The 15,877-nt window shown below is 41.8% G+C and overlaps 2 protein-coding genes across 2 annotated transcripts; both read left to right on the forward strand.

Moving 5' to 3' along the window:
- The first annotated feature begins 440 nt into the window (after positions 1-440).
- LOC134485936 (zinc finger CCCH domain-containing protein 11A-like) lies at positions 441-4,628 on the forward strand. Its single transcript, XM_087641801.1, has one exon. It carries the CDS (start codon positions 583-585, stop codon positions 2,962-2,964), a length of 2,382 nt encoding a protein of 793 aa, XP_087497927.1. The 5' UTR covers positions 441-582; the 3' UTR covers positions 2,965-4,628.
- A 1,340-nt stretch (positions 4,629-5,968) lies between these two features.
- LOC120101040 (TD and POZ domain-containing protein 2-like) lies at positions 5,969-7,999 on the forward strand. Its single transcript, XM_087641804.1, has 2 exons — positions 5,969-6,121; positions 6,692-7,999. The coding sequence occupies exon 2, from the start codon at positions 6,726-6,728 to the stop codon at positions 7,806-7,808; it is 1,083 nt and encodes a 360-aa protein (XP_087497930.1). The 5' UTR covers positions 5,969-6,121; positions 6,692-6,725; the 3' UTR covers positions 7,809-7,999.
- Positions 8,000-15,877: the final 7,878 nt, after the last annotated feature.

Raw genomic sequence — 15,877 nt, forward strand, 5'->3', positions numbered from 1 at the left:
GGCTGATATCTGGCAGCAGCAAGGCAACTGAGCACTGTTTCTCAGTGGTTCTCATACCACAATCTAGGCAGTCTTGTGAGGATGCCTATTTCTTCTCAGAGACCTTGGTGGGTGCGGGTGGGGCAGCTGTAACTGCTATCCATGGGATTCTCTGTCCTAATAACTTTAAACATGTAAGGTTACATTTAGCAGATTTCTGAAAAGATTGATAGTGAATATCTATTAAGCATACGAGTTATGGAATCATTAATGCTGTGATCTTAAGTTTTTACTGCTGTAAATCTTTAAATTAATATTAAATAAAGATTTACCAAGTCAGGATAGAAATTAGAGATTCTCAGTCTTCTGCTAGCAGTGTTCAGGTGAGGATATAGCACTCTCAGCCCCTCCTGCACCGTGTCTGCCTGAATGATAACGGACTGAAACACTGAACGTGATTTACGTTTTAAAGACGATTTCTGTGGTTGAGTTGTCATTGGAAGAATAAGTCCACTTCAAGAGTACTTGGAGCTGGTCTTCACCTCGAGGAAGCAGTGGCTTATTATTCCAGGAAGCCACTTTTGGCCTGAGAATTTACCCAGTATGCCTAATCAGGGAGAAGACTGCTATTTTTATTTCTATTCTACATGCACCAAAGGTGACAGCTGCCCATTCCGTCACTGTGAAGCTGCACTAGGAAATGAAACTGTTTGCACACTATGGCAGGAAGGTCGTTGTTTTCGACAGGTGTGCAGATTTCGCCACATGGAAATTGACAAAAAACGAAGTGAAATTCCTTGTTATTGGGAAAACCAGCCAATGGGATGTCAAAAATTAAATTGCGCTTTCCATCACAACAGAAGTCGTTATGTCGATGGACTGTTCCTACCTCCAAGCAAAACTGTGTTACCCACTGTGCCTGAGTCACAAGAAGAGGAAGTAAAGACGAGCCAGCTCATGGTTCAACAGAACAAATTGTCTGTTCAGTCCAACCCCTGCCCTCAGCTGCGGAGCGTGATGAAAGTGGAGAGTTCGGAAAACGTTCCCAGCCCCACACACCCGCCTGTCGTGATCAATGCTGCCGATGATGATGAAGATGACGACGATCAGTTTTCTGAGGAGGGTGATGAGAGCAAAACACCTGCCCTGCAGCCAACAACGGACGCCCATAATGGACTACGAGTGGCCTCTACCCGCAAACCTGGAGCCAGCTTAAAGCCAGGTGACTCTTTGAATTTTGGAATAAAAACGCTTGAGGAAATTAAATCAAAGAAAATGAAGGAAAAATCCAAGAAGCAAGGTGAAGGCTCCTCGGGAATGTCCAGTGTTTTACATCAGCCTCAGCCCAATCCAGGCCCTGAGAAGGAGAATGTTCGGACTGTGGTGAGAACCGTAACTCTGTCAAGCAAACAAGAAGAGCCCTTGATTAGACTGAGTCTTACTGAGAGACTGGGGAAACGAAAACTTCCAGGAGGTGGTGACAATGATCCCCCATTAAAGCGAAGTCTTGCACAGAGACTGGGAAAAAAAGTGGAAGCACCAGAAACTAACATTGATAAAGCACCAAAGAAAGAGAGAGTTAATAAAACTGGTGAGATCCATGTTAAGACACTGGAAGAAATTCTTCTTGAAAGAGCCAATCAGAAACGTGGAGAATTGCAAACTAAACTAAAGACAGAAGAACCTTCAGGAGCTGAGGATTCTCCATCAGGAACAAAAAGTTCTTCAGTGCGGATCAAAACCTTCTCTGAGGTCCTGGCTGAAAAGAAACATCGGCAGCAGGAAATGGAAAGACAGAAATCCAAAAAGGATACAAGTTGCCTCATGCTAACAGAAGATTCTGAAGTGAAAAAGACTGTGAGCCTGCCGACTGTTGCTGTTAGCAAAGGACAGCTTGAGGAGGAGCCTGCAGGCAGAGCCAGGCCTATGCAGGAGGTGCATATTAAGATGCTAGAGGAAATTAAGCTGGAAAAGGCCCTGAGGGTGCAGCAAAGCGCTGAGAGGAGTGGCAGCTCCCGGCCTCAAGCGGAGGCTGCCCCAGTGGCCAAGAGGCTGCTGCGCATCACCAAGAGATCAGGTACAAGAGAAGAGAAAAAACTTGAACTTGAGGACAATGGTGGCGCTCCCTCTCAGAGCAGTGTGACTAAGATGGGAGTTAGTGAGACTTCAGATGAGACCATAAGTGATCCCACAAAACTTCCAGTCAACAGATGTGACATTGTCAAAGAGAAACACACACAGAGACAGCAGGAGAGAGGAGCGTCACAAAAGGAGAAGCCAGCCTTGGCATCTGTGCGGACAGATGAGGCTTCTTACTATACCCGAGTGGTGGGGAAGCCGGTGCTCACTGCTGTATCGGGCGTCACTCGGCACCTGGCAAAACGGCTCCCCACCGAGTCATCCCAGAAAGGGGAGGTGGAGACCTCCGGGATTGGAGACTCAATACTGCACGTGAAGTGTGCGGCACAGACTCTGGAGAAAAGGGGTAAAGCCAAGCCCAAAGTAAATGTGAAGCCATCTGTGGTCAAGGTTGTCTCAGCCCCCAAATTGGCTCCTAAGCGCAAGGCTGTGGAGGTGCACTCTGCTGTCATCGCAGCTGTGAAGCCGCTCAGCTCCAGCAGTGTCCTGCAGGAAAGCCCCGCCAAGAAAGCAGCCGTGGCTGTTGGCCCACTCCTCTCTGAGGATAAATCCGTCACCATGTCTGAGACAGAAAAACCGAAAGACAGTTCTGCGCTGTCTTCAGCCCAAGCTTCTTCAGAACCCTTGCTCCCCGAAGGCTCTGGCCCTTCCTCATCCCAGATGGCAAAGAAACCTCGCCGGCTGAGCTCGGCCTCCACAGGAAAGCCTCCACTCTCCGTGGAAGATGACTTTGAGAAACTAATATGGGAAATTTCAGGGGGCAAATTAGAAGCTGAGATTGACTTGGATCCTGGGAAAGATGAAGACGACCTTCTGCTTGAGCTCTCAGAGATGATTGACAGCTGAAGGGGGACAGTGAGGACACTTAAAAAAAAAAAACCTTCACCCAAAACTGGACTTACTTTTATCTATTTACCTGAGGTGATAATTTCCTTAAGTCTCAAATTTTACCTAAATCAAAAGTATACCTCTGAAGTACCTGTGTGTGTCCTCCCTGGGGTCGGATCTTTTACATCCCTTGATAACCGTTTTGTCCATTCAATGCCATTGTTCAGCATCCTTGAGAAGAAAGTTCTGTAATGCCCTTCTCTCCACATGGGACTGAGCTCCAAATGAAACGGTGCACGAGAACTCAGTGGTCCTTGAGGTGTTTGTCAGTGTGGGCTAGCTTCCCCTGCTGTATTTATTTATGTATTGTCTTAATTTTATCAGAGTTTAAAATGAAGACGGCTGCTAACCATTGTGGACCAAATGTCATGCTACCACTAAACAAAAGACCCACTCAGTCTGTGTAAAATCGTATGTCTTTTTAAAGGTATTTGGAGATTCATCTAAGCTTTAAAGAGGGCCAGGCAGCTTGAGCACCTGAGATGCGGACATAACTCTGGACCGGTTCTGTTGTGTCAGCTGCTCTATGGCCTCTGAAGAGCAATAGCTAATTTATTACTACTGTAATTTTTTAAAGGCTTTAAAGTGCCTCAGGGGTCCCCTGAAACTACGTTTCTATTTCTGGGGTTCCCTGGATTCTTTATAAGAGATGGTGACATGACTAGAAATTCTTTTTTTAGTATGAAAATTGTTCCTTCAATACCTTTATCTTACTGGCATTGAATTATCAGAGACAGAAAATTGGTAATTTTTTTAATTTCTAACTCTCCCAGGAAACTCCTCTTGCCTAGTATTTATTTGATGTGCTTTAACCATGGGAGGAGGGGAAAACCTCAAGCTGCCAGTGTTGATCAACAGACTGTACCAGTACACGGGGCTGTACTGGCTTAGGGACGGCAAGATGCTCTGGGGTGTATTGGATACCTCCAGTTTCTTCATTTCCGGATTGAGTTTTCTTTTCTTAATGTTGGTCTTCATAATCACCTCGAGGTTTAGACTTGTGAAGGAACAAGTCTGTTGAGGATAATAGTCTTGAAATGAGACACTGTACAGAACTGGAAGAAGGAAAGGAAAGACTCGTTCATTGTGATACTTTGTGTGGGTGGCCAGTTTGTTTCTCGTAGGGAAGTCCTGGATCACCTGTCATGTTGGCTCCTAAGGAACTGCTGTTGTAAGCGGCTCACCAAGAGTTGAAGTTCATGTAGCCTTGTTGGGAATATGGAAAAGGAAGAAAGCCACAGGACTGCCAATTCAGTCGGGAAGATCTGGATGATTCTGCACATGCACAAATGACTTGAAGTTTCTGTATAGACACTTGTACCAATCCATCTTCAGCTGACTGAATGTTGTATGATAGCCCTTCTCCAAAGCAGAGGTGGAAGGTTCTGGTTTCACCACACATTTATAAACACATTTCCTTTTTTGAATTGGCCTATAGATTGTAGGTCTCTTTTGTATATAACCTCTATTCTTTTGCTTTAAAAAAAAAAAGTCTGTTCATATTTAATGCCCTGTATTAGTCAATGATTTGTGTTCAACATTATTTGAACCATTTGCCATTAACGAAAGAGAAATACTTATTTGTGTTTTAAATAAAACTGATATAGGAAAAAAAAAAGAAATTAGAGATTCTAAGGCTGTTCTAATATAAGGAAGCACTGTTTAAGTAAGTGCCTATAGCAAATACGGTAGATGGCCAAGGGTCTGTCATTAACTAAGATGGCACTGAAGCTACAACCAGTCATATGATCTGCCTTAGATAAGATGGTGCTGAAACAATAGCATAGGAAAACTTTACCTGCCCACAACAAAGATGGCAGTCACTCAGCGGACTGCCCTTAATGAAGATGGTGCTGAAGCTACACCTCTGTCTGAAGGAAAGTCACAGCTTTGTTATATCTTGAAATTGGCAGAAATGGCTGTGTATCAGCAAAAAAAAAGAGAGAAAAACACAAAGAGATAAATGGGCATGTGTTCTTTGAGGGATAAGTGGTCTTTCCTTTCCCTGTGGTCATTCATCCTCTATTGCTGAATGCAGAGCAGACTGTTTGACCTGTTCTCGTGGCATCTCAGCTGTCACATCTGGTTTAGAGCTGCTAAAGACTTTCTAGTGTTTTTATAGTAAAAATATCAACTATTATCTGTATTTATTGTCATCTGTGAGACTTTCTCCCTCTACCTGTCGACCTAGGCTTAGAGCTTAAAGCTTCCAGACTCTTAGTCTATTCTATGCCTAGAGAAAATTTAGCCTCTGAAACTTATAGGTGAATAAGTCACTCCTATTTAGTTTTTTCTGAGGTCTGGATGGGTAGTTTAAAACTCTTCTCCATTGTACCTGATTCAATCTGAATTATTTCAGTTTTTCCTGAGCTGCTCTTCTTTGCCTCATACTAACTTTCACCAACTATTATACTCTTCTGGCTCCTTTCTTGTTCTCTGAATCATTCTGTCTTTCCCTGTGTCTCCATTTCTCTCTCTTCAACCTGTCTCTGAAAAACTCTCCCGGAAAAACTGCCTCCCCTCTTACTTTTCTCTCTGTACTGGTTTCTTTTCCTTCATTATTTATTTAGTTTTTTACATCCCAAATGTTACCCCATTCCAGTTTATCCTTGCAGAGTTCTTCACCACTCCCTTCCCCCAAATAACAGACAGGAGTCTATCTGACAAAACTCATAGCAGTTTCTTTATTTTCTTTTCTACCTCAGGCACCCCCACCTCTCACCACCCCAATGCACACAGTCATGAAACAACATTTTGGTGGTGAAGGAGTACCAAATGTCTTCCTGTTTTGACTACTGTGGACTTAAGTAACCTATAAAGCTGGAGGGGATGCCTTTTAATAGTTTTTGGCTTAAGTTGAAGTAGATAGATCCAGCTCATCTACAGACTCTTTTGGTAGAAAAACACACCTTTAATCTGAGTCTAGAAGACACACCATTAACTGGGCCCACTTCTATTGCAGGCCTATAAAAATACATAGAAGAAGGAAGCTGTGAGTCTGCCTGCTTGCTCTCATTTTACTAGCAAGCTCATTTCTTCACTGGCATCCGAACCTAATTCTGCAGGATTCTTTTTAATTCTGAAGAGGACCTGAGACTTCCAACTTGTGGAATAAGTAAGTATTGACATTAGACGACTTTATATTAGTTTCACTTCTGCCTACAGATTTTTCTCATAAAACCACTTATTATTTATATAGAGAAATTTATCCCTTATGTTTAGTAGAGGACCCTGATTAGTACAACACAGTTGAAATGATAGTGTTTACACATTTCCAAACAGTTCCAAAGTTGGATACAATAGTCAAAACCAGTTAACATTGACCTAAGATTCAATAAACATCCACAGAGATATATAGAACCAAGGTAGGTTTGGTGGGGGTAGTGGAGACTGAGAGAGACACGAACACTGAAAGACAGAGACATACAGACACAAACAAACAAGGAGAGAGAGAGAGAGAGAGAGAGAGAGAGAGAGAGAGAGAGAGAGAGAGAGAGATTTAACAGTCATAGAGGGTCTGTTTTATCTTTGGTAGAACAAATATGAAAACCTACAGAACCTACATAGAAATAGACATTTCCAAGTATATAAAAGGGGAAATTTAGCAGAAAATGAAAATAAAATCTAAATGGTATCTATAATTGTATCTTACAAGGACTGAGTAAATTCTATTACTTTCTTTCAGATCAACTTTAACCTCCAAACTACCTCCAGAAGACATGTCAGGGGACCTGGAAGCCAAGATCTGTGGCTACACACATATCAGTGTTCAGAGATTCTGCTACAAGTGGACCATTAGCAACTTTTCATTTTGCATGGATGGAATTTGGGAAAATATTACAAGCCCAGAGTTCTCATTAGAGGCCAATGAAGAAGTAAAATGGTGTTTGAGAATATTCCCAAATGGTGTTGATGAAGAAAGCAAAGATTACCTGTCTGTTTCCCTGCGTTTGCACAGTTGTCCAAAGAGCCCAGTTTTGGCAAAGGTGCACTTCTGGATCATAAATGCCCAAGGAGAGAAACATCAAATTAAAGAGATCCCAAATATTTTAAGCTTTAGTCCAAAACAACAATGGGGATTGAGGAAGTTCATCCTTCGAGATTTCCTCCTCTCCCTTAGGCATTGGCTTCTCCCTGAAGACCAGCTCATCCTGTGTTGTAAGGTGTTCATAGTAGGACCCTCCTTTAGCACACCTGGACATAACATGACACCTGCAAACAAGGATCCAACGCAGAAGCTTGCTGATGACATAGGAGAGCTGTGGGAATATTCCCTCTTCACAGACTGCAGCCTGGTGTTAGCTGGCCAGGAATTCAGAGCTCACAAGGCCATTCTAGCAGCTCGCTCTCCAGTTTTCAGAGCCATGTTTGAACATGAAATGCTGGAGAGCCTAACAAACCGCGTGGAGATCCATGACATTCACCTGCAAGTCTTTAAGGAAATGATGGACTTCATTTACACAGGGAAGGCACCACACCTCCACAGCCACTCAATGGCCACTGATTTGTTGGCAGCTGCTGACATGTATGACCTGCAGGACTTTAAGGTCATGTGTGAGGATTCCCTGTGCAGGAACCTCAGTGTGAAGAATGCTGTACCAACTCTGATCCTGGCTGACCTCCACAGCACAGAGCACCTGAAGACTAGGGTCATGGATTTCATTATACTTCATGCTTCTGAAGTCTCTAAGACCTTGGAGTGGAAGTCAATGGTGGAGTCACATCCCCACTTGGTGGAGGAAGCATTTCTCTCCCTGGCTTCTATACAGTGTTTTTCCTCGGAGCCTTCACTCAAACACTGAAAGATATTTTAGGAGCTTGACAGATATGACCGACACCTGGTTTCTAACAGCTACAACTAGTGTTTTTAACAATGACTTCTGTTTAGATTACAGTTTTGCTGGAACATTTACAGTGAATCTGGGTCAAGGTAGCATGGTGGCTATGGATTTCATACAGCTGTAATATTTCAAAATGGTGTGTGAGGAAAGGGCAGCACTAGGGTCTTGGACATTCTACCTGGCATCTATCCTGTTGATGTTGTCTTATTCTTGTCTGATGTCTTGGAACTGGCATTCAACTGGCCTGAAGCAGAGCCTAACTGACTTTCTTTGGAGAAACCTGTTTGCATTGGACTGAACAGTATAGGTGACCTAACTTGTATGCATTAACTGACATGTAAAGTTTTCCACCTAATTCATGTGTATTATCTATCTGCAAATAAAAATTCTTTCAACTTTACTGTATTTGTCCTCTTAATTGCCAGTTGCCTTATTGTTCTAATTAAGACTTCAATTCTTGTATTGAGTCTACTTAAGAGAATGAGAAACCTTGACTTACCTTTGCTTTTGTATACTGGATTTGAGTTTCTCCCCATTTAAGTTGATCTTGATACGGGATTCTTCTATATTACCATTATTATATTTAGCCATATAATCTCTGTGCCAATCTCTGGAGAAGTTTTATCATTAAGGGATCACTTCCTAAAGTCCATCTCCTGATCCAGTTTAATGATCATGTTTGCTTTTTCTTTGTTTCCTTTTGTTTTGCTTTTTTCTTTCCGTTAGTTTATGTGGTCAATTGAATTTTATTGATTTTTGTATATTGAACCACCCTTACTCACCTTGAGATAAAGCCTACTTTGGTTTTGTTAATGATATTTTTAATGTGTTCTTGCAATTATTTAATGATTATGTTTGCATGAGTCCATAAGTTAAATTGATTCGTGTTTTACATATCAGTGTAACTGTAGTCTATCATAAAATAGAGTGGGAAATATTCCTTCTTTTTTTATTTTGTGAAATGATTTGAGGAATATATGCCATAACACCTCTTAGTTTAGCAGGTGAAAATTATGGTCCTGGGCATTTTTTAATGGGGAGTTTTTAATGGCTGCTGCTATACTTTGATGCCTTTGATTTGGTGCACACATAGTGAGAATTTAAATGGCAGCTTAGGCATTTTTAATTTGATGAGTATTAGTGTCCTTACCTAATATGAGTTCAACACACATTCATGCCATACTGCCCAGAGGGATTGACTCTACTATGACCTTACTCCTCTAGTCATCTGAACACCCAGATGTACAGGGGAGACAGTTTGTGTCCTATGTACCATTGACCAGTAATAACCTTTATAATTGGAAGTTATAGTCCTCCTCCCTCCATTTTCAAAAAGACCCTCAGATCCCCTAGGTCTTTTAGATTCAATCATGTTGACTCATAAACCCACCTTGGATGACTGTCAACAACAGTTCCATGTTCTTTTCACAACTGAAGAAAGTGAGAGAATTGTTGGAGAAGCTTGGAAATTGGTTCCAGAGGTAAATGGTCTGCCCACACAAGTCCAGGCAAATATTGATACAGCCTTAACTTTGACCATACCCAACTGGGATTTTAAGGCTGTTGAAGGTAGGGAGAATATAAGTGTCTACTACCAGATTCTGTTGGATGAGCCTCAGGGAAGCTTCAATCAAGTTGGCCTATAAATTTGCCTATGGTAACCAGGTGAAATAATGAGAGCTCTACAGAATATTTAAAAAGAATTGTTTGACCCATAAGATTTACATTCTCTCAGACCCAGAAATGAGAGAAAATTGTCAGTGGGAAGCTTGGCTTTTTTTTTCAACAAACAGACCCTGATATCTGTCAGGAACTTCAGTGCCTGGATTGTTTTGCTGGTAAGCAACGTTCTATAACTTTATATAAGAAGAGCGATATTACTGATAGCCTTGTGGCTCAGCTCCATTCCATGCCCTGGGTAAACTTAAAGAAGGAGGGGAAAGCCAGATAGTTTTTGGTGGGCATAGGGCACAAAATTCTGTCTTTTAACAAGCACTGGGACTAATTTTAAGTAAAAAAAATATGGGTACAGGGGCAATAGCCACCACGACGTATCCAGGTCTAGCCAAAGAAAGATTGATTTTGTAATAAATCGGATTCATTCATGGTTATTTCTGAATGTCCATACTCCCAGATGGAAAACATTTCTTCACCAAAAAGGAGCACAGTTCCATTTTGACCCAGAGGGTGTGAAAGTGCTGGATAAAATATTTCCATTTGTGATGATTTGCATATGCTTTGCCCAGGGACTCTCACTATTGGAAGGCATGGCCTTGTTGGAGGAAGTGTGTCATCGTGGGGTTGGGATTGGATGACCTCCTACTAGTTACTTGAGGATGCTGAGTGTGTTCCTGGCTTCCTTTGGGTAAAGATGTAGAACTCAGCTCCTCCTGCACCATGCCTGCCTGGATATTGTGATGCTGCCATGCTCCCTCATTGATGATAATGGACTGAACCTTGGAAACTGTTAGCCAGCTCCAAATAATTGTTGTCATTTATAAAGCTTACATTGGTCATGGTGTCTGTTTACAGCAATATGACCCTAACTAGGATAGATGTTGGTACCAGGAGCTGGGTATTGTGATAGGGCTGACCAAGATTTTGTTAGGGGGAATATAGATGTGGCGACTTTGGATTTGGAAAGCCATATAATGTTTTAAATGGCGCTTAATCGAACATCTTAGTAGAAATGGGGAAGATTTTGTTTCTGAGAGTAATTTGAATTGTGCAGGCCTGGCCCCAGAGGTTTTAGAGAATTTCTGTATCTGCTATAAAGGCTGCTTGTGTGGTATTTTGGTGAAGAATGTGGCCACTTTTTGCCCGTATCTGAAATGTCTGCCTGAGGTTAAGGTGAAGAGATTTAGATTAATTTCCTTGCAAAAGAAAGACTCAAAACAGCCTAGTGTAACTTCTCTTGTACGGTTACTAAAATTCACTGTTACGAAGAGCATTTTAATGAGAAAAGGAAGTTTAAAAAGGAGGAAACAAATTATGTGATTCGAGTATTAAAGGGATACCAGGAAGTAAAATGGAGTTGAATCCTGTGTTCAAGGATATTAAGTGTAATTAAGGAAGTAATGACCTTGGAGCAAGATCCCACTCAACTAAGTTAGCTCCAGGCAACCTACTACAAACCTTTAATCCTAGTAGGCAAAGACAAGCAGAACTCTGATTTCAAGGCCAGACTAGAGCAGAGCAAGTTCTAGGTGAGGCCAAGCTTAAATACAGGTGTGGTGGTACACACTTTTAATCCCAGGAGACTGGCATATAGATGTCTAAATTCATGGTCAATCTACAGAGCAATATCCAGGACAGCCAAGTTTAGACAGTGAAGGAGTTAGAAAAGTGGAGGCTAGTGATAGTATAATAGAGTAAGGGGTCCATGTTCCAGTTCCTGCAAGCAGAACTGAGCAGATTTAGCCATGTGTCTCTGGCTTTATATTTAAGAGGAGAAGAAGAGAATTGATGCTGATGAAATAAAGTATCATAGTTTCATCGATATGAGAAACAAAGCTGTATAAACAAGGTTTTGAGAAATATATCTGGTGGTCAGGATGCCTATAACAAACTTATGACCTTTCTGAGAGATACATCTGATGTCAGGATGCCAAGTGATATGATGTAGTTTCGGTGATCAAAGTATTGAGTCAAGAATGACCAGGCCTCACAGACCAAGGCCAAGCTAATTAGGACAAAACAAAAACAAATGTTCTCAGAAAGACTCCTTACCCCTCCTTGTGGTAAGTTCTGAGAACGACCAAAGATGCCATGTTGACCCTGCCAGACCACCCAGTTCAACTCCACCACAAGGGATATGCCAACTTAACCCTTTCCCAGTGATTCACCAAGGCCAATCATAGCACTGGATGAGGAAAATATCTAACTGAGGCAAGAACTGCCCCTTGAGCAGGATAGACAATACCTGACAAGATCTTTTGTCCTGTGTACCACCAATGAGAATAAGCCAGCTAACACTGTTGCTGAAGTCTGTCCTCTGTAATGAATAAAAGTTGTGTGCTTTTTGGGTTCGGGTTGCCTCTCCCTACAACCCAACACATGTGGATTAAAACCTTATACCCTTAGGCTATTGCACTTGTCACTTAGTCAATCTGTGCTCTGTGGGTGGCACTCCTGGGGTAAGGCCACTATAGGGTCTTACAACATTTTGGTGCATTGGCCCAAAATCATGCTACCCTAGACCACAATAGGTGAAGAGATCAGAGGTAAGCTCGAGCAATTCTACAACTGATAGAGGGCTTATATCCAAAATATAAAAAGAACTCAAGAAGTTAGACCGCAGGCAATCAAATAACCCTACTAAAAATGGGGTTCAGATGAAAAGAAAGAATTCAGAGCTGAGGAATGCCAAATGGCTGAGAAACACCTAAAGAAATGTTCAACATCTTTAGTCATAAGGGAAATGGAAATCAAAAAAACCCTGAGATTTCACCTCACACCAGTGAGAATGGCTAAGATCAAAAACTCAGGTGACAGCAAATGCTGGAGAGAATATGGAGAAAGAGGAACACTCCTCCATTGTTGATGGGATTCCAGACTGGTACAACCATTCTGGAAATCAGTCTGGAGGTTCCTCAGTAAATTGGACATTCCACTTCCTGAGGACCCAGCTATTCTTCTCTTGCACGTATACCCAAAAGATGCCCCAACATATAACAAAGACACGTGCCCCACTATGTTCATAGCAGCCTTATTTATAATAACCAGAAGCTGGAAAGAACCAAGATTGCCTTCAACAGAGGAATGAATACAGAATATGTGGTACATCTACAGAATGGACTATTACTCAGCTATCAAAAACAATGACTTTATGAAATTCATAGGCAAATGGATGGAACTGAAAAATATCATCCTGAGTGAGGTAACCCAATCACAGAATAACACATATGGTATGCACTCATTGGTAAGTGGCTATTAGCCCAAATGCTTGAATTACCCTAGATACACAGAACACATGAAACTCAAGAAGGATGAGCAAAATGTGAATGTTTCACTTCTTCTTTAAAAGGGGAAGAAGAATACCCTTGAGAGGTAATAGGGAGGCAAAGTTTAGAACAGAGGCAGAAGGAACACAGATTCAGAGCATGCTCCACATGTGGCCCATACATATACAGCCACCCAATTAGATAAGATGGATGAAGCAAAGAAGTGCAGGCTGACAGGGACTGGATGTAGATGTCTTCTGAGAGACACAGCCAGAATATAGCAAATACATAGGCGAATGCCAGCAGCAAACCACTGTACTGAGAATGGGACACCCGTTGAAGAAATCAGAGAAAGATCTGGAAGAGTTTGAAGGGGCTCGAGACCCCATATGAACAACAATGCCAACCAACCAGAGCTTCCAGGGACTAAGCCACTACCCAAAGACTATAGATGGACTGACCCTGGGCTCCAACCTCATAGGTAGCCATGAATAGCCTAGTAAGTACACCAGTGGAAGGGGAAGCCCTTGTTCCTGCCAAGACTGAACCCCCAGTGAACGTGATTGTTGGGGGGAGGGTGGTAATGGGGAGAGGATGAGGAGGGGAACACCCATATAGAGGGGAGGGGGAGGGGGATGTTTCCCCGGAAGCAGTGAAGGGGAAGAACAATCGAAATGTAAAGAAGAAATACTCAAGTTAATGAAGATGGAAAAATAAAAGAATTCACTTGTCACATGACCTCATGCTGAGAACAACCCCAGGTATGTAATCAGAACCAAGTACGGCAGGGTGTGAAGATATGACTGAGTATTTAGGAGAACTGGCTGCCTGCCATTCAGTAGAACCCAGGTTTCATCCCTAATAGCAAAGGCCAACTCATAACCATCTGGATGCCAGTCTCATGGGATCTAATGCCTTCTTCTGGCTTCTGTGGGCAACACACCTGCAAGTAGTGTACAGGTACACACGCAGGAACAACACTATACACATGAGGTGAACCAGTTTTCTAAAATACGATTGAGACAATGAAAACCAAAACGAGAAGGATAAAGTTTTCATCACAATTGGAGAAACAGTGAAGTATATCAAAGATCAAGCTTCTGTACTATATTTTACTCTCTTTTTCTTGTGTTGTGTCCTGTTACATAGTTACCACTGAATTTAATGTTCCTAATGACATTACACTAAAACAAAACCTGAGGGGCTCTACTTAGTCACACTTCTTATCTCATTCTGAAAGTTCTGGACAACGACTGTATTTTCTCCTCCCATGCATCTCCTCCTTCTGCCCCTTGTGCAATTAAAAATAGATTCTATATTAATACTCTATCATCTGAGTGAGTAGTGGTTCCCTCAATACTTCTCATTCTTTCCCATTTCCTCTCCCATATAGATCATCTAACTCTCTGTCTCTCATTACGAAAGGACAGCTTTCTACAAGATAACAACCAAAATTTGAAATAAAATATAGTAATATAAAACGAAAACCATCATATCCAATTGGACAAGATCAACCAACAGAAAAATATAAAAGACCCAAGGAAAGGCACAAGATTTAGAGTCTCACATGTTCACACACTCAGAAGACCCATAAAAGATCTGTAGTACAAGCTAAGATATATACAGACATCTCTGAAGGCACTGAGACGGCTGCCTCAGTCTGTTAGTTAAAGGGGACTCAAAGGGTTTTGTTTTCCTGATATCTTCCATCTCCTCTGTCTCACTCACTCATTCTTGTTATCTTCCTTGGGGCTTTCTGAACTCTGAGGGCATGGATTCAATGGAAGCATCTCAGTAAGAGCTGTGTGTTTTAAGATCTCTGTTTTCTCTCTCCGTGTGTCTCTGTCTCAGTCTCTATCTCTCATTCTGCATAATGTCTGTCTTTTGATCTCTATATTTGTTCAAAACCTGCTTCTCTGATGATGACTGAATATGTTTTTGATTAAGGAGATAACAAAGGATTATTAGGAGTTATTTTACCGTTACCTTGTCTTTAAGACCAGTTCTTTTTGGTTTTATTCCAGGCCACTGGTTTATATACTGTCTGATTTGTGATTACCACTTCAGTCAGTATTGTTTTGCTGTGAAGAGACACCATGACCACAACTCCTTATCTGGAAACACTGAATTAGCACTTGCCTACAGGATCAGAGATTCAGTCCATTCATATAGGATGAAGTCATTATGTAGGTAAAAGCAGGTACAAAATAGAGCGAGGCCTGTCTTTGGACGAGATGACAAGAGGATGGGCAGGACGAAAGTTTTAGAGAGGATGAAGAGATTGGAACCAAGGAAGAAGAGATTGGAACCAAGGGAGAAGCAGCCGAGAGATCCCGGAGGAGGATGATAAGGTTTTTCTCTGTATATTCACAAGTTTTTATGAATATGCTTAAGGGATGCTTGTGTACAGCGCTTTGTATGTCTAGGTGGGCAATTACATATTATCAACTGGATCAGAGGTTGTTGTGTTGTGTGTTCTGTCATGTGGTGATTTAATTAAATTGAAGAGATTATGTGGTTGCTGGAGACACTGGGCTGCCACGGAATTGCAATATGTTTGTCTGGCATGGTGGTAACATGCCTTGGGAACTAGATTAGAAGACAGATTGTTGCCAGGCTCAAAGAGTAGCCATTAGCAATGTGATATGTTAGTCCAGGGATTTTTACATATGGGCCTTCTGCAACTCATGATAGCACAGCCTTTCAGTTCTGTTTAAAAACACCTGAGTAATACTCCATTGTGTAAATACACCACATGTTAAAAAATATACATTTGGCTGTTGATGGATGTTAAGTTCGTTTGCCAATTTTTGGCTATTATGAGTAGAGGAGCAATAAATATGTTTGACCATGTGTCTCTGTGGTAGAATGAAGCATCCTTTGGGCATATGACCAACACTGGTGTTGGTGGATCTTCAGGTAAATTGATTCCTACCTTTCTGAGAATTCACCATAAGAATTACATAGTGGCTGTAAAAGTTTGCATTCCTACTAGCAATGGAGGACTGTTCTCCTGGGTACACATTCTTGCCAGAATGGCTTGTCCTTTATCTTACTGACCTTGGCCTTTCTGACAGATATAAGATG

Source organism: Rattus norvegicus, chromosome 2 (assembly GCF_021556685.1).
Source record: "Rattus norvegicus strain SHRSP/BbbUtx chromosome 2, alternate assembly SHRSP_T2T, whole genome shotgun sequence".
In the NCBI taxonomy this organism is placed as follows: Eukaryota; Metazoa; Chordata; class Mammalia; order Rodentia; family Muridae; genus Rattus; species Rattus norvegicus.

Bases quoted from the DNA above. Each gene is read 5' to 3' on its own strand.
- LOC134485936 (XM_087641801.1), top strand. From the start codon at position 583: ATGCCTAATCAGGGAGAAGACTGCTATTTTTATTTCTATTCTACATGC.
- LOC120101040 (XM_087641804.1), top strand. From the start codon at position 6,726: ATGTCAGGGGACCTGGAAGCCAAGATCTGTGGCTACACACATATCAGT.